We start from the raw sequence: 22,450 nt of genomic DNA, 5'->3' as shown, positions 1-22,450 counted from the left end.
CATTTGATTTCTGAAAATGCCTGTCCTGTATGTATGGTGAAAATGGTATTCATTTTGAAATGCAGTGATAATCATGGGTGGTAAATCAACTTATGATTTGCGCTGGCACAGAAAGTAACTGTTTGGTTCCCTGGACCAGTTTTATTTTATACTTTTACAGTTTTACGTTAACAAATTAAGGTGTTAATGTTATAGGATCACTTTCATCTGCTAGATCAGAGGTCTGTAACCTCAGCTGCAACTGGCTCACTTAATTTATTAAAGGAGGAGTTATTTCTCTTTGTTTTTTTTGTTCTGTGCCCCCTATTTATTTATTTATTTATATATATATATATATATATAATATAAAATAAAAAAAACACTGGCCACACCCTTGCCCTCCTGGTAAGTTTGGTCAAGAATCACCACTGTACATTTACTATGGCAATTATTACCAGTGGGGGCATGTATACACCTAAGGTACACAAGTGGGACATAACTGCAAAAATAACAATTGGTGTTGATTTTTTTTCCATTATATTGCTGAAACAGCATTAAATGGTTCAAATACCAAAAAGGAAACCTTGTAAATGTCTGAGGACTGACGTTAACAATGGCACTCCAGGAAAAAATGAAAAGAAAATTGCGACACAATCTTGGCAATAAGTTTTTATTTTTTTACACCGGGTACATGACAGAATAGAAGGACGGCAGAGGTTTAATAAATACGTGAATGACTTGCCATACAGAGACTCTGCATGTCTGTAGCATCCAGTGTGCCTTTAAGATTTGGTGACCCTAATGACCTTTGCTGGTACCGATAAATAGCCCAGGGGATTCGAACCCATACAGCTTCATCAGGGACTATCCAGAGCTCATCACCCAGAGGTGAAACACAGTTGGGCGGGTCCTGACTCACGTTGACCAATAGGAACAAACCTGGAGCGTTACCAGGGAAACGGCGTTCAAGACTACGTGACGTCGGGTAGCACTAGCAGCAGGAGAGCAGCTAACTGAACAGCGAACCGAGGAACATCTTTTGAAATATTTTAAATAATTTTCAATTATCACACTGATAGTTCCGGCAGCTGTGTGGCTCTCTGGCTGCGTTCGAGTGCTGGCTTAGTTCGGCTGCAGTTAGTTAGCAGCTTAGCTCGGGGAACCAGCGGGTTTGGACCCGTTTACATTGTCGGACTGTGAGGTTGTGCTTTCGGGATGGAGCCGAGCTAGAAGCCCAGCTGGATCGGTCTGGCCTGGGCCTGTGGTTCTCCCGAACAGCCTCAGTTTGTTTCCTTTCGAGGACCGACCCAGGCTTGGCAGACGCTCCACGCTGCAGTTTAGACGCTGGATGTGGGGTGAGATGAGGAGCAGTGGATCGAACCACATCCCCGGACCCGATCACTCGTGCTAGCCAGGTGAGCTGGAACCGAGCTCGGTTTGATTAGAAGAAACCTCTCAGGGCAGATGAACCTGCTAAACAAAATAAATAAATAATAGCAAAGGATTAAACTGATCACTTCTATTTTCAGCTCCTCAGTCCAGTTTTATTTATGAGCTTCTTCAAATGCTTCTATCCTGAAAACAAGAGTTAAACATTTTCTGCTATAAAAACATCAATAAAGGCAACTTGACCAAAACCAGGTTAATAATCTAAAATCAGTAGGTTTCTATATAATGTGTCCTTAGATTGTATATAATACAGTTCAATTCAGATTATTTGTACAGATTACAACTGACCTTAAGACACTTTCCTGCCCCTCCAAGTCATATTTATTTCATTCCTACATAATACAGTCATATAAGTAACATCCAGATCCAAGTATCCAGAGTCCAATTCAATCCTAATTATAGTTCAGAACAATGACAGTCAGCTGATCATAAAATGCCAATTGGTCAAGCCCAGCTGACGTCATGGAGTTGTTGACTTTGCACTAATCCCTTCTACTGACCAAGCTTGTGGCGACAGTGGAGAGATACAAGTTCATTTTAACAGGAATACACATCCAGCAGAACCAAAACCAGGCTTAGTATGAGTGGCCATTTGACAGGACCCACTGGGGCTTGAGAAAAAGTCATGCAATAATGCACATATTTCTCACCCCTCTCTTTCTGATTTGCTATCATGATGCTTCCAACTCTTTGTGACCTTCAGCATGTCAGATATCACCACCTGAGTCCGGTGTGAGAGCCTACAGTCTCCTTCCTCCATTCCTGACAATAGGAATATTATTAAACACAAACAACAGTATTTGGTAATAATAATAATTCACACATTGATATCTCAATGATATATTTGCAATATATTGTGCAGCTTTAATTCCAGGTGTGAAAACAGTCCAGTTTGCACTGTGTGGCTTCAGTGGTTTGTGGAGAAACCCGAGAGCAGATCATTTATTGCAATCACGAGAAGAAAAAAGTCAAACAGTTGATGAAGTCTCTCTGAGATCTGCACTGTTCTCCAGTTTTTACAGTCCCAGCAGCTGAAGCTTGATCCGTTGTTTTCCTGCTCTGAGCTTGTTAAAGCTGGTCAAGTTGTGTTCTTATAGAAATGCTGATGTATGATGTTGGTAATCCTCTCTCATGGTTCTACGCAGCATCTCTAAGTCTGACTGAATGTTGGATGCTCTGGTAACGGCCCGATGACACCGTCACTCCACTCCTGGTACCTCCATCGCCTGCTAACCTCTGACCCAGTCTGTTAAATGAGTAGAGAAAACCTAATAAAGCTAGAAATGTCAAAAGTGAGAAGTAATGAAACAAAAATGATAAAAGAGAAATGAGTGAAGGAACTTCATTGGTTTTAGTTTCTCACACTCTGGTTGTTGGCATGCATGTGATCATGAGAGCTCCATCCTCAGCCAGAAAAGGGAGACCTGTGAGAACATTTAAAAATCCTGTTGGAATATTAAACTCGGGGACTAATCAGACAAAGGGATTATAGAAACAGTAGATAAACATAGAAACCAGAATGTCAGCTGAGCTTTAAATGTGCACACAGATCATCTAACTGATGATCTGAACTTCCTGTAGGACTGGAAGAAGCAGAAAACCCAGATAGTGATCCGAAGAGTTCTTAGCAACTCTGTGTCTGAATGAAGCTTCATGTAAATCTTCTCTGTGTGAAGCTGAGGTCAGTAATGAAGCAGCTGCAGCAGGTTTACTGATCATTGATGATGTGAGGGAACAGTCAGACTGATGCAGAGTGACGGATCTGACCGATGACTGCAGCTAGACTCCATGTAGCTGCTGCTGTTTCTGCTCTGCTCTCATTCATTCATTCATTCATCATGAAGCGGCTGCAGCTCATGTGATTCACACGTCTCTTTGTGTGCAGAATGGATGCGTGCAGCAGGAACCCCAACCGCACGGCGCCTGTCAGTGAGGATGCCCGTCGACGGTCTGATGTGCCGCTTTGCTCCCGGACGAATGGCTGGAGCTGGCCACTCCATCCCTTCCAGCTGCTGGCGTGGCTGCTCTACGTCTACTTCGCTGTCACCGGCTTTGGCGTGTTCGTCCCGCTGCTGCCGGCGCACTGGATCCCCGCAGGCTACATCGTATCCTTCCTGTGCACAGGCACGTCAGTGCTGCTGCCCAGCAGGCCCGCTGTCGGGGTGAGAGGTCAAACACATCTGTCAGATACCTGCTGCTGTTGGAAGTGCTGCCATTGATGACTTATTTCAAAGTGCCACATTGCAGCTTATTTGAGTTCTCTGTAAGCCGGATTCTGTAATGTACATGAATCATTTATTGAGGTTTGTTCTGGTTGGTTGAATAGGGAGGGAAGCCCTACATGCGTAGTTTAGAAACAGGAGATATTTTTCTGAGGTTTAATAAAGTGTCAGTGGTCTGAGAACCCTGATAACTGGTCAGTACTGGTCAGTCCACCCAGTTGTACCGCAGGTACTTAAACCTGTTTCTGGGAGCAGGAATTACAAAACTTTCCTCGAACTGGACCAAGGTGATCTTCATTCATTAATTATTTAATCTAGAATTCAGCAGATGAATCAGTACTAAATAATATCAAGAACTCTGCAAAAATTCAACAATCTCTAAAGTTAGTTTCAAAAAAGGCTTTCACACTGTGTTACCCTTCTAGATCAGTCTCTGTTCTGGACTGGAACCAGTCCCAGACCAGTATTACATTCTTACTGGTCTGGTACCCTATCATCAGGGTCAGGGAACCCTCTGATGGCAAAGGTTTTCTTAAGAAGCACTTTATTTGTTAGAAGTTCCAAAGCTGCAGAGGAAACGAATCAATCTCCTCACCAGCTTTGACTGGACTCGATGAGGTGGTGGTTCTAAAAAGTCCACCAATGTGGGCTCATATTGCCAATATTTTGAAAGGTAACAGTGGTCCAGACTGATCAGTGAAATTTTATTTGGCCAAAAGGTTTCTTCCTTCACTGTCGTTTTTTTGACCAGGGAGCAGGATTTTCTTTGGGTTTGAAATGAGTTGTGCCTCTATAGATCTGGTGGTGGAGACGTTTTAGGGGACCCCACATGCATCGTGTTTACAGACCTGCCCGCCTCAGCGATCTGCTGCTGGATGAATTTATTGCTGACTGGGGGCTTACTGTTAATCCAGCACCACATACAGACTGGTGCTCTGCTGAGGATCCTTTGGGCTCTGAGAAGACATTGGTTAATGTTTCTATTATCAATTTGATGGCCAGTATATTACCCTACCTCTAGATATGCGCTGATCCAAATTCTTGGCCAGTTTCCAATCTCCAGCTTTTGGAAAATTTTATATTGCCAATAGTGATTCTGGTTAACTCTGATTTATAGTAGCTGTATGGAGAATATTGTTTCTAGCCTCTTGCTGTAAGCATTCATTATTTATGTACATTTGGAGCAGATATGACATCACATTATCTCTTATGAGAGGGCGGTTGCTAAAATACTTTTTATTTTATTTTAAAACAAAGATAAAATTGGCAGTTTATGTTACAGATGTTGGACCACTTGTTTGCTGAATATTGGACCATTTGCACGTTGCTGGACGCCACTATGCCTTTCCAACGTCATCGGCCATTTTGTACCGCAGGATAGTCCGTTCCTACAAATCCCAGCGGCCACTGCGGCTCATAAGACGGGGGCGTCGCAGCCCTGAGGCCACCGTCAACTATATAACAGAGTATGAGGCGGCCCACCATTTGCTTTTCACGCTGGAAACCGGACCAGCAACTGAAGCGCATCATTCTGGAGAAGAAGTCCCACGTGGATTTCAGTCATTCTCCTCATTGGCCAACGAAAAAGAAAAATTCATGAAAGAGGTTTCTGGAATAAGAAGGCCAGAAATTACACTTTGCCGATCGAAGACGTGAGTTTAACACGTAACAGAAGAAAAAAACCCTCACAGAGGTTTCAAGGAGACGGATCGCCACCTTGTTTTGTTCCAGTCGACTGCTGACGACGGTCAGATCATATTTTCCCCTTTCGCCAAGGAGGCCAAAGGACGGAGATTGACCGCTTTCTTGGAGTTTAACTGCGGACGCACAGAAACTCCCTCCCCCTTTTCTTCACTCGCTGCCCCAGAAGGAAGACTCCACCAAGTAACTCTGTTCTGTTTATTATTTTATTTGTAGTAAAGTAGTCTGGGCAGGGTAGAGATAGGATTTTAGTGCGATTAGATTCGCCACTTATAGTCTAATGTGTTCTGAATTGTATGTGCATGCCATTGTTTTGAAACTTGGACTCTGAAGCCGCCGCGCTTCTCAAGTTGTATTTTTACCGTGCGAACACCTGAGCGTAGGTGCGCCGTGAAACTGGACTGCTATAATAACCTCATGGTGAAATTCACCATTTTCTTTGTCTCCAACTTCGGGTTTTATGAGTTGCCGCCAAAGGTTTTATAACCCTTTGTGTTCTCGAACATCCCCAGCGGTGGGGGAAGTTTTATGACTCACCGTAACTAAGCTACAGGTTGGGGGGGCTACGCTCCCAAAACTCCGTTCAACACCATACTCACCCACTGCTGTTTTTTATTTTGTTTAGTTTTACCCATCTGTGTAGAATTTTGCATGTTTGGTTAGGTGAAGATTATTGAATCGGAATAGCGAGGTGGATCAGGCTGTTGATTTAATAAATTTTCACGTAGATAAAGAGAAGTCGTTTGTGTTTATTTTGTGAGTGATTCATCAGTCAAAATAAGGTTAAAGTTCCACACGTTTTAGCAGAAACGGTTGATTAAACAATGATATCTCCGGTAATAGTTAATTATTACTGAGTATTTAACGGTTGTAATTATCAAAGGCGTTGAGCCACAATTACAACACCAGAAGACATCTCTGGTCTCGATTCATAAATGAGGATTTTTGGTTAAGAAATTGATTTTCTCAAATTATGATTTTTTATTATAATTCTTGATGAATATTAATTAATCAATAATCATAATCCTAACACAGATTAGCACAGTTTGCATTACTAAAACAGCAGTCTCTGCGTGCGTATTGTAGCAAATGTACAGGGGTTGGACAATGAAACTGAAACACCTGGTTTTAGACGACAATAATTTATTAGTGTGTTGTAGGACCTACTTTTGCGGCCAATACAGCGTCAATCCGTCTTGGGAATGACATATACAAGTCCTGCACAGTGGTCAGAGGGATTTTAAGCCATTCTTCTTGCAGGATAGTGGCCAGGTCACTACGTAATACTGGTGGAGGAAAACGTTTCCTGACTCGCTCCTCCAAAACACCCCAAAGTGGCTCAATAATATTTAGATCTGGTGACTGTGCAGGCCATGGGAGATGTTCAACTTCACTTTCATGTTCATCAAACCAATCTTTCACCAGTCTTGCTGTGTGTATTGGTGCATTGTCATCCTGATACACGGCACCGCCTTCAGGATACAATGTTTGAACCATTGGATGCACATTGTCCTCAAGAATGGTTCGGTAGTCCTTGGCAGTGACGCGCCCATCTAGCACAAGTATTGGGCCAAGGGAATGCCATGATATGGCAGCCCAAACCATCACTGATCCACCCCCATGCTTCACTCTGGGCATGCAACAGTCTGGGTGGTACGCTTCTTTGGGGCTTCTCCACACCGTAACTCTCCCGGATGTGGGGAAAACAGTAAAGGTGGACTCATCAGAGAACAATTCATGTTTCACATTGTCCACAGCCCAAGATTTGCGCTCCTAGCACCATTGAAACCGACATTTGGCATTGGCATGAGTGACCAAAGGTTTGGCTATAGCAGCCTGGCCGTGTATATTGACCCTGTGGAGCTCCTGATGGACAGTTCTGGTGGAAACAGGAGAGTTGAGGTGCACATTTAATTCTGCCGTGATTTGGGCAGCCGTGGCTTTATGTTTTTTGGATACAATCCGGGTTAGCACCCGAACATCCCTTTCAGACAACTTCCTCTTGCGCCCACAGTTAATCCTGTTGGATGTGGTTCATCCTTCTTGGTGGTATGCTGACATTACCCTGGATACCGTGGCTCTTGATACATCACAAAGACTTGCTGTCTTGGTCACAGATGCGCCAGCAAGACGTGCACCAACAATTTGTCCTCTTTTGAACTCTGGTATGTCGCCCATAATGTTGTGTGCATTTCAATATTTTGAGCAAAACTGTGCTCTTACCCTGCTAATTGAACCTTCACACTCTGCTCTTACTGGTGCAATGTGCAATCAATGAAGACTGGCTACCAGGCTGGTCCAATTTAGCCATGAAACCTCCCACACTAAAATGACAGGTGTTTCAGTTTCATTGTCCAACCCCTGTCGATCCTGACTGTAACTCTGCCAGCGCAGGGTAGAGCTTAAATGCATAAAACACAACAACTTTCAATTCAATTCAGTTTTATTTATATAGCGCCAATTCACAACACATGTTGTCTCAAGGTTCTTCACAACAGTCAGGTTCATACATTCCAGTTAATCCTAACCATCAAACAGTCAGAGTCAGTTATTTATTCAAATTGGATAAAAAGTTTTTCTATCTAAGGAAACCCAGCAGATTGCATCCAGTCAGTGACTTGCAGCATTCACTCCTCCTGGATGAGCATGTAGAGACAGTGGACAGTCACTGGTGTTGACTTTGCAGCAATCCCTCATTCTGAGCATGCATGTAGCGACAGTGGAGAGGAAAAACTCCCTTTTAACAGGAAGAAACCTCCAGCAGAACCAGAACCAGGCTCAGTGTGAGCGGCCATCTGCCACGACCGACTGGGGGTTTGAGAGAACAGAGCAGAGACACAAAGAGAACAAAGAAGCACTGATCCAGGAGTACTTTCTATGGGAAGGAAAAGTAGATGTTAATGGTTGTAGCTCCTTTAGTTGTTTCATCTAGAAAGAAAGAACATATAAACTCTGAGCCAGTTTTCAAGTCTAGAGTCTGAAAGAGAGCACATATAATTAGTTACAGTAGAAGCTCAGTCAGCAGCCATGTCTAGGAGAGAGAAAGGGTTAAACATTAAAGACAGGACTATGTGGATCATCTGTAGAAAGTGAGCATTAAGTTGTTGCCAGCAGTTTGTGTTTGCTGTTGTTTGTTCGACCTTCCTGTTATCTGATGAAAGCCTTGCTTTCTCTCACAGTCTGAATGAAGTGCAGACATGTCTCAACATCCCTAGTCCAAACTGATATTTAAACATGTGGTCTGTTCACTGATTGGAAAAAATCATCACGTTTGAGTTTCCAGCTTCTCACTACAGTCCATCTTCAACAGTCTGAGTATTATTGTTGACTGGGTCTCAGTCTGAGTCCTGAACTGCTGCTCAGTGCACGGGCATCATGTTCGTGTGTCACCTGTGCGTCCACGTCATGGCCGTGTCCATCGACCCCGCTGACTACAACGTAAGGACGAAGAGTGACAGAGGACCGGTCCCCGTGTTCGACCGCTCCAAACACGCTCACGTCATCGAGAACTGCCACTGTTACCTGTGCCAGGTGGATGTGTGAGTAACACGCCTGCATTCACTCGACATCCCAGTAGTAACACAGGAAACTCTGAAGGAAGCTTCAGTAACTAGAAAACCTCATGAGCTGCTGGGAATGTTCTGATGTTCAAATGTTTCTGTTTTCTCGAGCTGTTTGGTGATAATGATGCGGGTGTGTTTACCTGAGCAGCCACGTCCACAGAGAGATTCATTAATCACTTCCCAGGGGAGGACAGATCGCCCTCTGCAGGCGGCTCACTGCAAACTCACAGATACAACAACAGATCATTCAGCTTTGGTCAGAACGCCTCACTTTGTTTAGTTTATATGTAAAGTGTTCAGCCTTGGCACATGGAGCCATGGCTCCGTTAAGACCCACCAATAAAAATAAAACCCCGTACTATCAAACTCAATAAAACCTGGTGGCTGTCAGTCATGACTACAACACTGGTCCACACTGAATGCATCAGATGGTCTCTAATTAGTTTGAAGGTACAAAAGGTTGCTTTGAGATGTTTGTCAAATTTGAAATGAATCCAAGGTGTTTCTGTTTCTAATGTGCCCATTGATCTTTAGATTTACATCATTTCTGTTTGGTCCTGGAGGAAGAACAAGCTGGTAGTTTTGTTTAGATGTATGGTGAGACATGACTTATTAAACCATGTTGCAACAGATTCCAGACATTAAGACCACAAAAGATGTCTCTTAGAAAACAACATCATGTTTCTGAATAAGAATGTCTGATCTAACAGGAGTAAACTTCAAGAAATGCCCTCATAAAGAAGAGGACAACCCAGTTCAGAATTTCAGTCTCTCAGTAATCAGTGCTGGACAGTAAAAGTCTGCAGGCACATTCAGGTTTCAGACATGCTGCTGCTGGTAATGCTGAATAATTCACAGCTGCAGGGAGATCTGATGGAGAGGGTATGGGGGTTTCCAGGTCAGTGGGCTGCAAAGTCTCCCAGAGGGCTCCTGAACTGGGTCAGACAGGAAACCCCGTCCCATAATCCTCTGCTGCTGGTGGTGCCACTTACTGATCCAGACCCTGAAACAGCTACAAAAAGATTTAAAATTGCATATTTAATCAGGTGTCTGCATATTACCCCTCCATGTGCATTGCATTCTGGGGATTGTAGTATTTTATTTTAGTTTGCTTTGCTTGCCATTAATATGTGTGTGTGTGTGTGTGTGTGGGTGTGGGTGTGTGTGTGTGTGTGTGTGTGTGTGTGTGTGTGTGTGTGTGTGTGTGTGTTGTCTCAGGGGACCTAAGTCGAAGCACTGCAGCGCCTGTAACAAGTGTGTGGCCAACTTCGATCACCACTGCCGCTGGCTCAACAACTGTGTGGGCAGCAGAAACTACAAGTGAGTGTTTCAGTCCCTCAGCTGATGTTTTCACAGTCATTTCACAAGGAAATGAGGCAGATTTTGGGGAACATCAAGTCCTCCAGTGTCTTGGAAGTACAGCTACATGGGTTCTTAGTGAACAGACTTACTGAAATAAATGAACTTTTCTTTAATATAATAAAGTTTTACTCAGATGCACCTGTATATTTGTCACTTTTGATGAGCTCCCACTGTAAAATGTTTTTATATGTAGAATAATGGGGAGGAATTCACAGTGTTCTGCTACATCATGACCTGGTACTTTACTCTCTGTGATGTCGCCGTGTCGTTTCTTGATATTTTATTTTCATAACACTGATCAACTGAAATGAAATGTTTATGCTATTTGAGTGCCCCCAGGTTGTCAAATAATTCTTATCCAAATTATTCAGACATTAAGGATGCCTGAAGTTACACATTCCCGTGTCCCCTGGTGAGGAAACCTTCCTAATGGCGTGGTGTCAGATGAAGTGATGTCATTGGATTATTGTTGTTTGCATAATTGAGTTGCATTTACATTTTTTCTGCTGCAGTGGTACACATGTGAGATGTGAATGACATGTGAAAGCTAGCATTAAATGTATAGGAAGACAATGTTGGAACATAATTGTCCTCTTGGGTTCGTCCTCCAGTTGGCTGATACACAATAGTGTGACAAGGTGTAAGATTATAGCAGCTAAATCCAACAGGTATGGTGCCAACAAGTGTAAGAATATTGTGTGTACTCATTAGTCCCTCTTGTCCGGCAGATTGTTCCTCCACAGTGTGGTATCAGCTCTGTTGGGGGTTTGTCTGGTTCTGGTTGTCGCCTCATATGTGTTCATCGAGTTCTTTCTGAACCCATCCAAACTGCGCACTGATAAACACTTTCTGGGTAAGACATGACCTCTGACCCTGTAAAAGGTATCTAGACAGGTGTGTCTGTATGCATCCACAGTGCAGAATGAGACAGGTGTGTCTGTATGCATCTACAGTGCAGAATGAGACAGGTGTGTCTGTATGCATCTACAGTGCAGAATGAGACAGGTGTGTCTGTATGCATCTACAGTGCAGAATGAGACAGGTGTGTCTGTATGCATCTACAGTGCAGAATGAGACAGGTGTGTCTGTATGCATCTACAGTGCAGAATGAGACAGGTGTGTTTCTGTATGCATCCACAGTGCAGAATGAGACAGGTGTGTCTGTATGCATCTACAGTGCAGAATGAGACAGGTGTGTTTCTGTATGCATCCACAGTGCAGAATGAGACAGGTGTGTTTCTGTATGCATCCACAGTGCAGAATGAGACAGGTGTGTTTCTGTATGTGTCCACAATGCAGAATGAGACAGGTGTGTCTGTATGCGTCCACAGTGCAGAATGAGACAGGTGTGTCTGTATGCGTCCACAGTGCAGAATGAGACAGGTGTGTCTGTATGCATCCACAGTGCAGAATGAGACAGGTGTGTGTATGTGTCCACAGTACAGAATGAGACAGGTGTGTGTATGTGTCCACAGTACAGAATGAGACAGGTGTGTCTGTATGCATCCACAGTGCAGAATGAGACAGGTGTGTGTATGTGTCCACAGTACAGAATGAGACAGGTGTGTGTATGTGTCCACAGTACAGAATGAGACAGGTGTGTCTGTATGCGTCCACAGTGCAGAATGAGACAGGTGTGTCTGTATGCATCCACAGTGCAGAATGAGACAGGTGTGTGTATGTGTCCACAGTACAGAATGAGACAGGTGTGTGTATGTGTCCACAGTACAGAATGAGACAGGTGTGTCTGTATGCATCCACAGTGCAGAATGAGACAGGTGTGTTTCTGTATGCATCTACAGTGCAGAATGAGACAGGTGTGTTTCTGTATGCATCCACAGTGCAGAATGAGACTGGTGTGTTTCTGTATGTGTCCACAATGCAGAATGAGACAGGTGTGTTTCTGTATGCATCCACAGTGCAGAATGAGACAGGTGTGTTTCTGTATGTGTCCACAATGCAGAATGAGACAGGTGTGTCTGTATGCGTCCACAGTGCAGAATGAGACAGGTGTGTCTGTATGCGTCCACAGTGCAGAATGAGACAAGGTGTGTCTGTATGCATCCACAGTGCAGAATGAGACAGGTGTGTGTATGTGTCCACAGTACAGAATGAGACAGGTGTGTGTATGTGTCCACAGTACAGAATGAGACAGGTGTGTCTGTATGCATCCACAGTGCAGAATGAGACAGGTGTGTCTGTATGCATCCACAGTGCAGAATGAGACAGGTGTGTCTGTATGCATCCACAGTGCAGAATGAGACAGGTGGGTCTGTATGCATCCACAGTGCAGAATGAGACAGGTGTGTCTGTATGTGTCCACAATGCAGAATGAGACAGGTGTGTTTCTGTATGTGTCCACAATGCAGAATGAGACAGGTGTGTTTCTGTATGTGTCCACAGTGCAGAATGAGACAGGTGTGTGGTTCGTCTTCCTCCCTGTGGCTCCTCTCAGGTCAGCAGCAGCAGTAATTCCTGTTCTGGCTGCCATCACCATCGCTCTGGGCTTGCTGTCATCTGTGCTGCTCTGCCACCTGCTCTGCTTCCACATCTACCTGAGTAAGAAACATTACTTGGCTCACCTTGCCATCCTCTTACTGCAGTTATGTGATCAGGGTAGTTTACCTTAAAGTTGCCCAAATAACCCTAAGCAGGAGCTGCTTTAACAAGGATATGGAAAGATGACATGAGGCTTTATCAGTTCAGATCTCTGCAGCATTGACATGAAGATAAGGCAGTTAACCTCAGACTGGTGAAATGATCCCAGTGTTAAAACCAGTTTCAGTTTTTTAGAGAACCACAGAGATCTTCACATTGATGTTGTCACCTGTGGAGAGGTGTGGTCAGTGTCCTCTTTAAAGCTCAGAGAATGGATTATATGGCTGAGAGTCCAGATAAAACTACCCGTGGGTGTGTGTGTGTGTGTGCAGTGTGGAACAGACTCAGCACCTATGAGTACATTGTGCGACAGCGCCATCGTCTGGAGAGCAGAGATACGAGGAAAGCAGCTGCAGTGAAGGAGACCAGACCTCCATCAGTCATCCAGGTATCGAAGCTCCTCTCCTGGGGCCTTAAATCTGAGTCATTATCTTTTGTCACCTGAGATTTATTCCAAACTTTCTTCAGTGTGGATTGGAGTTAGTTTTCATTTAGTTCTGGTGTGTAGCTGAAAAATGTGGTTCTGAAGCAGCAAGGATGCTGTTAGACCTGTGGTGCACAAGCAACTGGTGATGGTTTTTAGCGTGTCTGAGGTCAGTATGGCTGAGACTGGTGGAGGAGAAAAACTCCTGCAGAAACAGCAGAGCTGAGCTGCTTCCACACAGTCAGGTTGGGCGGATGTGATCCAGCTCGTTTCATTAAGGACATTTGAACATTTTAAAAATGATCTCTTTGGAAATAAAAAGACAAAAATAGAGCACATTTAAAAAAGGCAAACAGGATAATATATAGTTCCAAAAATAAGAAATGAGAATACGTTTGAAACAACTCAGATTCCTTTTCTCTCCAGTCGGATTTTGTCCAAATCTAGTTTTTGTCTCGGCTTTTTTACTTACATTCTATCGACTTCCTGCACACCTGACATATCTGAACGTTACCGCATATCAGGAGCTGACATGACAAAAGCATCTGGACATACAAAGCAGAGATGGGAGGGTAAAGCTCCTGCACAAGCCACACAGGACCTGAGAGAAGAACCGGAACCTTTATGAGCTTTATGCCTAATTCACAGGTCAGAATGTAGCTCAAAAACGTCCAAGTGAATGAAATAATTTAGGCCATAAAAAATATAGAAACAAAGAAAAGAACTTGGGAATGTGACATTAAAGCGCAGCTCTTTGAGCACATGAAGTTTCTGATCTGAACTGAGCAAAGTGCTGCAGAAGCTGAACGGATCATCTCTAGAATATCTTTACATCTTTGTGTTTAAATGTTTGGTGAAATTTGCATGAAAATAAAAATCTGCTTCTAGGAACAAATAATTTAACTTAGAGAAGTAGATTCTTTCATAAGAGAAGAAAGGAGGAGCTTAGATTCTGAGTGAACGTAGGTTCTCTTCTTCTGAAGATCAGTCAGAAAATGTCTAATAATTAAGTCTTCTATCAGTCATAAACTCCTTTTCATCAACAATATCAGTAATCTGATTAAAATGGTTGTATTTAATTCACCTTCATTCAAAAGCCCAGCCTAGCATAGAACCTTCTAACATCTCTGCTTTCACTCTGCTGGACCAGGAACCGTACAGGCTGAACGTTCTCTGCTGTCCCCCTACAGGACGTGAACTACTCAGGGACTCTGGGTTACACCAACCCTCAGCTGGACGTGCAGGAGCCCACTGCACAGGGCAACACAGAGTGAGTCTTCCCTCCTGTTCTGGTTCTGTTCCCATTCACCGAATAAAGTCTAGATCCAGTCCAGCAGGTCTGGCCCCCTTCCTGCTGCGACTGGCTGAGGTGGACTCACCGACCAGGTCCTGACATGTCTCAGCAAAACAGATGGTACAACGAGGCTGGACCGTGTTGCCATGGAGACGGTATTCTTAGCAAACAAACAGGATGAAATTTCTTGGCTTTGAGGTCCAGGAGGCAAACAAAGTGTGTATTATGTGTTTGAGCTGAGGGAGTGTGTGTTGGTCTAGCTCAAGGCCTTCATAGAGAACTCATTATGGCTGTTTGCCCCGAACCTCGTCTGCCAGGAGAAATCTTCACGGTTGTGTCAGCAGCAGGAACATGTGAGGTTCCTATGTTAATTATAGCTCAGTGAAGAGATGATGTAAAACCGATCCACAGAGCTCAAAGTGTGTGATGGTTCTCATCAGACACACTGTAGAACATCTGACGTCTCTTTGATCCTGCAACCTTAAGGCTTCTCAGAGCTGCAGAAATGTGGAAAAACTGATCAAACTGAAGTATTTTTAAGACCTGCTCTGCTCCCTGTCAGTATGGCGCCATCTAGTGGTGTCAATTCAAATTCAAAAATACTTTATTAATCCCAAAGGGAAATTAAATGTTGTTGTAGCTCATATTATGAAGGTTTCCTCAAAGAGCCGTTGTAGATGCTGATGGCTGCGGGCAGGAAGGATCTCCTGTAGTCTCTAACCAGTCTCTAACCATCCCACCAGTTCTGACCTTGACCTGCTGCAGTCACATCATCAGACGTCAGCATCGTTTGGACTGCGTTTCATTAAAACAAGCCGCTGGCGTGGTCTGTTGGTGTGGATGAGTTAGATGTTTGAGAAGCTTGTTGAGGAGCAGCAGAGTGGCGTGGACTCGAAGAATGAACCTATCAGACGTCAGATTGAGTCTGTTGCTCTTCAGACATCCAATTAAACAGTCTCATTTAGGCCTCTTGTCTGTGTATGTTTCAGCTTCCTGGCCAATGGTGGAGTGAGGAGTGTGTCCAACCTTGTCCATGAGGAGGAGGCTCCGCCCACTGTCTCTACAGAGCTGACAGCACACACACACCGACACACACAGGTCAGCCCACAAACACTGATACACCATTACGACCCGAATACTCTGAGAATAATCTAGTTCTAGCACAGAAGGTAATCAGAATCATGTTTTTCAAAAGATTTTATTTGCCGGCAAGTAAGTCTGCTGAATTAGAATCAGAACCAGCTTTATTGGCCAGGATTGTGATCACAAACAAGGAATCTGACTTTGGTTTTCCAGAGCTCACAGGTGTGTTTTCACCTCTGAGCGCGCACGTGTTGCGCCAGGGGGCGGAGCTCCACCACAAATGATACAGAGAGCAAAATGTCATAGAGGCAGAAATGACATGGTGTTGTGAAAATGACTAGATAACCCTGCTTCATTAATGGACAATTTATAGACCTGCTTTATAGAGGAAAGGCAACCTTATTCGACTGCTGTTGTAATCTACGTTATTTAGAAAATACATTTGATATAATTAACTTGACCGCCTGAGGTGGAGGAGTGGGTCGTTAAGAGGGGGGGGCGCCCCTCCAATACAACAACAGGAAAACACGGCTTCAACACCAGAGTCTCAAAGGATTTCATGACCACAGAGGTCAAAGGCCACAGGTCTCTACTCATTTAACCCTATGATGGTGCGTTTCTTGGGGGCTAGGATGACGGTGGAGCGTTTGAAGGATGAGTAAACTTCACACAGCTCCAGAGACTTGTTGAAGATGCAGTGCAGGCTTTCAGGAATGAGGGGTAAACAACGTCAGGTCCAGGAGCTTCCTTCGTCCTCTGATGCTTAAAGAGCTTATTTACACCTTTCTCAGTGGTATTTAGTGCAGGCAGGGGATTGTTGGCGGGGGTGCAGGAAGTCCTTTGGTGTGTGAGTGAGGTGTGAATGGCTGGTTTTTAAACCTACAGAAGAAGCTGTTAAGGTTGTCTTTAAACTCCTCCAGACTGCAGTTGGGTCGTTAGCTTAAAGGTGCTTCTGAGCTTCTCGTTGTAGCTTAGCGGGCATTAGCTGCCCGGATCTCCTTGGTGAGTTTGTTCCTGGCCTGCTAATACAGGGCCCGATGTTCTTTGGTCCGATGCAGCTTCTTCAGATGTGAAGTGAACCATGGTTTATTGTTGTATGTGTGAAAGATCTTGGTCTGCACACACATGTCCTCACAGAAACTGATGTATGAAGTCACAGCTTCAACAGGTTCATTAAGGTCAGAGGTTGCAGCTTCAAGAACACTCCAATCTGTGCAGTCAAAGCAAAGCTTGGAGCATCAGCTTTGCCTGGGACCACCCACTGACCTGATGTGACCTCCTCTGGCAGCAGTTACCTGGACAGCTTTATAAACAGCGTTTTTAGGGTCAGTCACTTCTGCTGTGGGTCATTAAAACATGGATGCAGCCATCTGAGGTAATATTTCAAAGATAGGAGGTTTTTGGATAAATATCGCTCCATGAGTCAGCCTGGGATTTTATTAATTAATGGATTAAATGAGGCTGCATGGCTGAATGAATTTTTATTGTAGTGTTTAATTAGTTTGGATGTATTTTAGGAGCTTATTGTTGTCGCTCTGTAAATTCTCCCTCACTAAGACGATTCACCTTAAGCCAGGTCTCTGCACATGAAAGCTGTAGAGCAGCTAATGGGTTAAATCTGTAGTGTCTGTGCGCCAACACTGAGCTCTATGAAATCCCACATTATTTACTCTCCTTTTATTTCTCTAATATTACGTCTGTCACGCTGCATAAATAACCCCACAAACATGTGAGTCAGGTGAATGGCTGAATAATGACCTTAATCGGGTTATTAAATGTATCTGAGATGTTCCAGAAACACCAGCAGACCTGCTCATGTCCTGTTTCCTCAGTTGTTTGTTTATCAGGTTGCAATACTGACCTGCTTCTGTGATCAATCTCTCAGAATGGATTTTAAACCCAGGTGGGAACAGTTGGGTCCAGCTCTGCTCATACTGTCTGAATCGGGCCGGATGCTGTGTGTCATTGGTGCCACATCTACTTGAAATAATAAACATGGACACACACAGGAAGCAGAATGTGTAGTTTCCTTCTCTGTGCTGACGGAGACTCGGTCTGATGACTCCAGACTGGAACGTCCTGTAGGAGGTGGTCTCGGGCACTAAGATGGACACTAAGAGCTCCACTGCCCCTCTGCATTAGAAACACAGTTTACAGAAAACCTCACATTCAACAACATTAATGACTCAAATTATTTCTAAAGCTGCTGTCTATTAGCAGTTAATGAAGGTTTAAACCGGGCACACATTGGATGATGTTAGCCTCGCATGGAAAATATCGTGAAGTATAATTCTGGTTCTTTTCAGTGAGACAGTTCTGCGTATCACTGCTTCATTTGATTTGACCTGACTTTTTTCTTGTCTCTTTTATACCACAGAAGAAGAAAAAGAAAGCACGCAGAGTCCCAGCTGAGGTGACCAGAGAGCACTGCCCGCTTGTAGCTCCGCCCCCAGGTATGATCTCACCTGTCTGTGTGCTCAGAAAGATTTCCCTGCTGTACCACCCATTATGTTCCACAGCGGCTGCAGAAATCTGCTCCACAAATGTTCACAAACACTTTGTCCAAATCTCCGAACACACTCTTGTTTCTGGTGTCCATGGTGGTCCGTGTCGGGGCAGCAGTCGTACTCATACCGGGAGACCCGGATGCTTCTGTAAACCTCTGATAAATCATTTTAAATATTATAAACACTGTGTGGGTTCAGCTTTTAAAGATTGTTAAACTTGAGCTGATCCAAGAACGTGTGCATGCATGGTCTGAAGAATGCCTGAGGCGTGCACTTTGTTCCTTTGGTCTTTTATCATCCCCCTATCAGCAGCATTCATCCAGAACACAAACATGGACTGAAACCAGCTCTCTGCTGCACAAGCCTGATGATTACAGGGAAAAGCTCCTTGTCCCACAGAGCTTTTATATGCTTAAATGTTCCTTAAAATGAAAGTTTAAATATACAAAAGAGCACAGAGAGAGGAGATGCACTGCTTTAAAGGCTGAAGAGCAGACTGGTTGTTGTAAATATTACTGATTTAAAAAAATGCAACAGATTCATGAGTTGTTATCATCCCTGCTGAAAAAAGGAAAACAGAAACAACGTTTTCATAACTGACTGCTTCATCTGTAGTGGAGAAAATGTAAAACTATATGACGACCCATGAGTTACATGTTTCCATATGTGAAGATCTTCTCTGTAGAACAAAGTTGTCAGCCTCAAATAGCCAGTGGGCCAAAAGTTAGAACTTGGACCAGCCTTGAAGGAAGTTTTTCCTTCTCCTCCGGTGTCGACATAAACCTTTTCATATGAAAACAAGCAAAGCCTAAAACTGACATGAAATACAAGGTAAATAAATCTTAACCATCTTTCTCTATTTGATGAATTTTTAAATTAATATTTAGTGGTAACCTTTTCTCACAGGCTAATAATAATATTAAAAATAATACAAATGAACAAACAATGATTTCCCTCAGTAAAAATCAAACCTTGCTTCTTTCTTGGAGTAACAAGGAAACATGCAGAAGGAAAACATTCATTAAAGCTCAGTTTGTTCCACCCTAATCTTCTCTGACGCCCACCGGTTATAGTCTTGGATTTTATCTTCTACATGAACAGAGGAGGGGGGCCTGTGGGTTATGACTGGCGCCAAATTGATCTAAGAGTTTTCCAGGTCTGGATAAGCATAGAAAAACAGAGTATGGAATAATTAAAAATTCTGCTATTTATTCCTCGTCCCATTCTCTTTATCCATCCGTCCGTCCATCCATCCATTCATTCATCCATCCGTCCATCCATCCATCCGTCCGTCCGTCCATCCATCCATCCCTCCGTTTATCCGTCCGTCCATCCATCCATTCATCCGTCCATCCATCCATCCATTCATCCATCCGTTCATCCATCCATCCATCCGTCCATTCATCCATCTGTCCATCCATCCATCCATCCTTTCGTCCGTCCGTCCATCCATCCCTCCATCCTTTCGTCCGTCCGTCCATCCATCCGTCCATCCATCCATCCCTCCGTTCGTCCATCCATCCGTCCATCCATCCATCCCTCCGTTCGTCCATCCATCCATCCATCCTTTCGTCCGTCCGTCCATCCGTCCGTCCATCCATCCATCCGTCCGTCCATCCATCCATCCATTCATCCATCCGTCCGTCCATCCTTTCGTCCGTCCGCCCATCCATCCATCCTTTCGTCCATCCATCCATCCTTTCGTCCGTCCATCCATCCATCCCTCCGTTCGTCCGTCCATCCATCCATCCATCCATTCATCCATCCATCCTTTCGTCCGTCCATTCGTCCGTCCATCCATCCTTTCGTCCGTCCATCCATCCGTTCATCCATCCATCCTTTCGTCCGTCCGTCCTTCCATCCATCCATCCTTTCGTCCGTCCGTCCATCCATCCATCCATCCCTCCGTTCATCCGGCCGTCCGTCCATCCATCCATCCTTCCGTCCATCCATCCTTTCGTCCGTCTGTCCATCTCCGTCTGTCCATCCATCCATCCATCCCTCCGTTCATCCGTCCATCCGTCCGTCCGTCCATCCATCCATCCTTTCGTCCATCCATCCATCCATCCATCCGTTCATCCGTCCATCCATCCCTCCGTTCGTCCATCCATCCATCTTTTCGTCCGTCCATCCATCCATCCCTCCGTTCATCCGTCCGTCCGTCCATCCCTCCATCCTTTCGTCCGTCCGTCCATCCATTCATCCATCAATCCATCCTTTCGTCCGTCCGTCCGTCCATCCATTCATCCATCTATCCATCCTTTCGTCCGTCCATCCATCCGTCCGTCCTTCCATCCATCCATTCATCCATCTAACCATCCTTTCGTCCGTCCATCCATCCGTCCGTCCTTCCATCCATCCATTCATCCATCTAACCATCCTTTCGTCCGTCCATCCATCCGTCCGTCCTTCCATCCATCCATTCATCCATCCATCCTTTCGTCCGTCCGTCCATCCATCCATCCTTTCGTCCGTCCGTCCATCCATCCGTCCGTCCGTCCATCCATTCATCCATCTATCCATCCTTTCGTCCGTCCGTCAATCCATCCCTCCATCCTTTCGTCCGTCCATCCTTTCGTCCGTCCATCCTTTCTTCCGTCCGTCCTTCCATCCGTCCGTCCATCCATCCCTCCGTTCGTCCGTCCATCCATCCGTCCCTCCATCCTTTCGTCCGTCCATCCTTTCATCCGTCCGTCCATCCATCCATCCTTTCGTCCATCCCTCCATCCTTTCGTCCATCCATCCTTCCGTCCATCCCTCCATCCTTTCGTCCATCCGTCCATCCATTCATCCATCTATCCATCCTTTCGTCCGTCCATCCTTCCGTCCATCCCTCCATCCTTTCGTCCGTCCGTCCATCCATCTATCCATCCTTTTGTCCGTCCATCCTTTCGTCCGTCCGTCCGTCCATCCATTCATCCATCTATCCATCCTTTCGTCCATCCATCCTTTCGTCCGTCCATCCTTTCGTCCGTCCATCCATCCGTCCGTCCTTCCATCCATCCATTCATCCATCCATCCTTTCGTCCGTCCGTCCATCCATCCGTCCGTCCGTCCATCCATTCATCCATCTATCCATCCTTTCGTCCGTCCTTCAATCCATCCCTCCATCCTTTCGTCCGTCCATCCTTTCTTCCGTCCGTCCTTCCATCCGTCCGTCCATCCATCCCTCCGTTCGTCCGTCCATCCATCCGTCGCTCCATCCTTTTGTCCGTCCATCCTTTCATCCGTCCGTCCATCCATTAATCCATCCATCCTTTCGTCCGTCCGTCCATCCATCCTTTCGTCCATCCCTCCATCCTTTCGTCCATCCATCCTTTCGTCCATCCATCCATCCTTTCGTCCGTCCATCCATCCATCCATCCATCCTTTCGTCCGTCCGTCCGTCCATCCATCCGTCCATCCCTCCGTTCGTCCGTCCATCCATCCATCCATCCATCCTTTCGTCCGTCCGTCCATCCATACCTCCGTTCATCCGTCCGTCCGTCCGTCCCATCATCCATCCATCCATCCATCCATTCCTCCATCCATCCATCCATCCATTCCTCCATCCATTCCTCCATCCATACATCAATCCGTCCGTCCATCCATCCATCCATTCCTCCATTCATCCATCCATCCATTCATCCATTCATCCATCCTTCCATTCCTCCATCCATTCATCCATCCATTCCTCCATCCATCCATCCATCCATTCCTCAATCCATCCATTCCTCCATCCATTCATCCATCCATCCATTCATCCATCCATCCATTCCTCCATCCATTCATCCATCCATTCCTCCATCCATCCATCCATCCATTCCTCAATCCATCCATTCCTCCATCCATTCATCCATCCATCCATTCCTCCATCCATTCATCCATCCATTCATCCATCCATCCATTCATCCATCCATCCATTCCTCCATCCATCCATCCATTCGTCCATCCATCCGTCCGTCCATCCATCCATTCCTCCATCCATTCCTCCATCCATTCATCCATCCATCCATCCGTTCCTCCATCCATCCATCCATCCATCCATTCCTCAATCCATTCCTCCATCCATTCATCCATCCATCCATCCATCTATTCCTCCATCCATTCATCCATCCATCCATCCATCTGTCCATCCATCCATTCATCCATCTATTCCTCCATCCATTCATCCATCCATCCATTCATCCATCCATCCATCCATCCATCCATCCATTCCTCCATCCATC

At 45.0% G+C, this 22,450-nt stretch overlaps 1 protein-coding gene across 2 annotated transcripts in view; it reads left to right on the top strand.

The window, feature by feature from the left end:
- The first annotated feature begins 900 nt into the window (after window positions 1-900).
- The window catches only part of zdhhc1 (zinc finger DHHC-type containing 1), a 25,929-nt gene continuing 4,379 nt past the window's right edge, over window positions 901-22,450 (top strand). The window contains exons 1-10 of one of the 2 annotated variants that reach the window (XM_047364067.1): window positions 908-1,394; window positions 3,314-3,533; window positions 8,715-8,890; window positions 10,133-10,234; window positions 11,005-11,129; window positions 12,680-12,835; window positions 13,207-13,322; window positions 14,549-14,628; window positions 15,642-15,750; window positions 18,113-18,188. In XM_047364067.1, coding sequence (XP_047220023.1) covers window positions 3,315-3,533; window positions 8,715-8,890; window positions 10,133-10,234; window positions 11,005-11,129; window positions 12,680-12,835; window positions 13,207-13,322; window positions 14,549-14,628; window positions 15,642-15,750; window positions 18,113-18,188 — 1,159 coding nt within the window. In that variant the 5' untranslated portion in view covers window positions 908-1,394; window position 3,314. Of the gene's footprint in view, window positions 1,395-3,313; window positions 3,591-8,714; window positions 8,891-10,132; window positions 10,235-11,004; window positions 11,130-12,679; window positions 12,836-13,206; window positions 13,323-14,548; window positions 14,629-15,641; window positions 15,751-18,112; window positions 18,189-22,450 lie in introns of both variants that reach the window. The other variant, XM_047364068.1, reaches the window with a different exon arrangement.

Source organism: Girardinichthys multiradiatus, chromosome 4, assembly GCF_021462225.1.
Source record: "Girardinichthys multiradiatus isolate DD_20200921_A chromosome 4, DD_fGirMul_XY1, whole genome shotgun sequence".
Lineage (NCBI taxonomy): Eukaryota > Metazoa > Chordata > Actinopteri > Cyprinodontiformes > Goodeidae > Girardinichthys > Girardinichthys multiradiatus.
The sequence above is the reverse complement of the archived record's forward strand: the minus strand, read 5'-3'. Positions and strand labels throughout refer to the sequence as shown.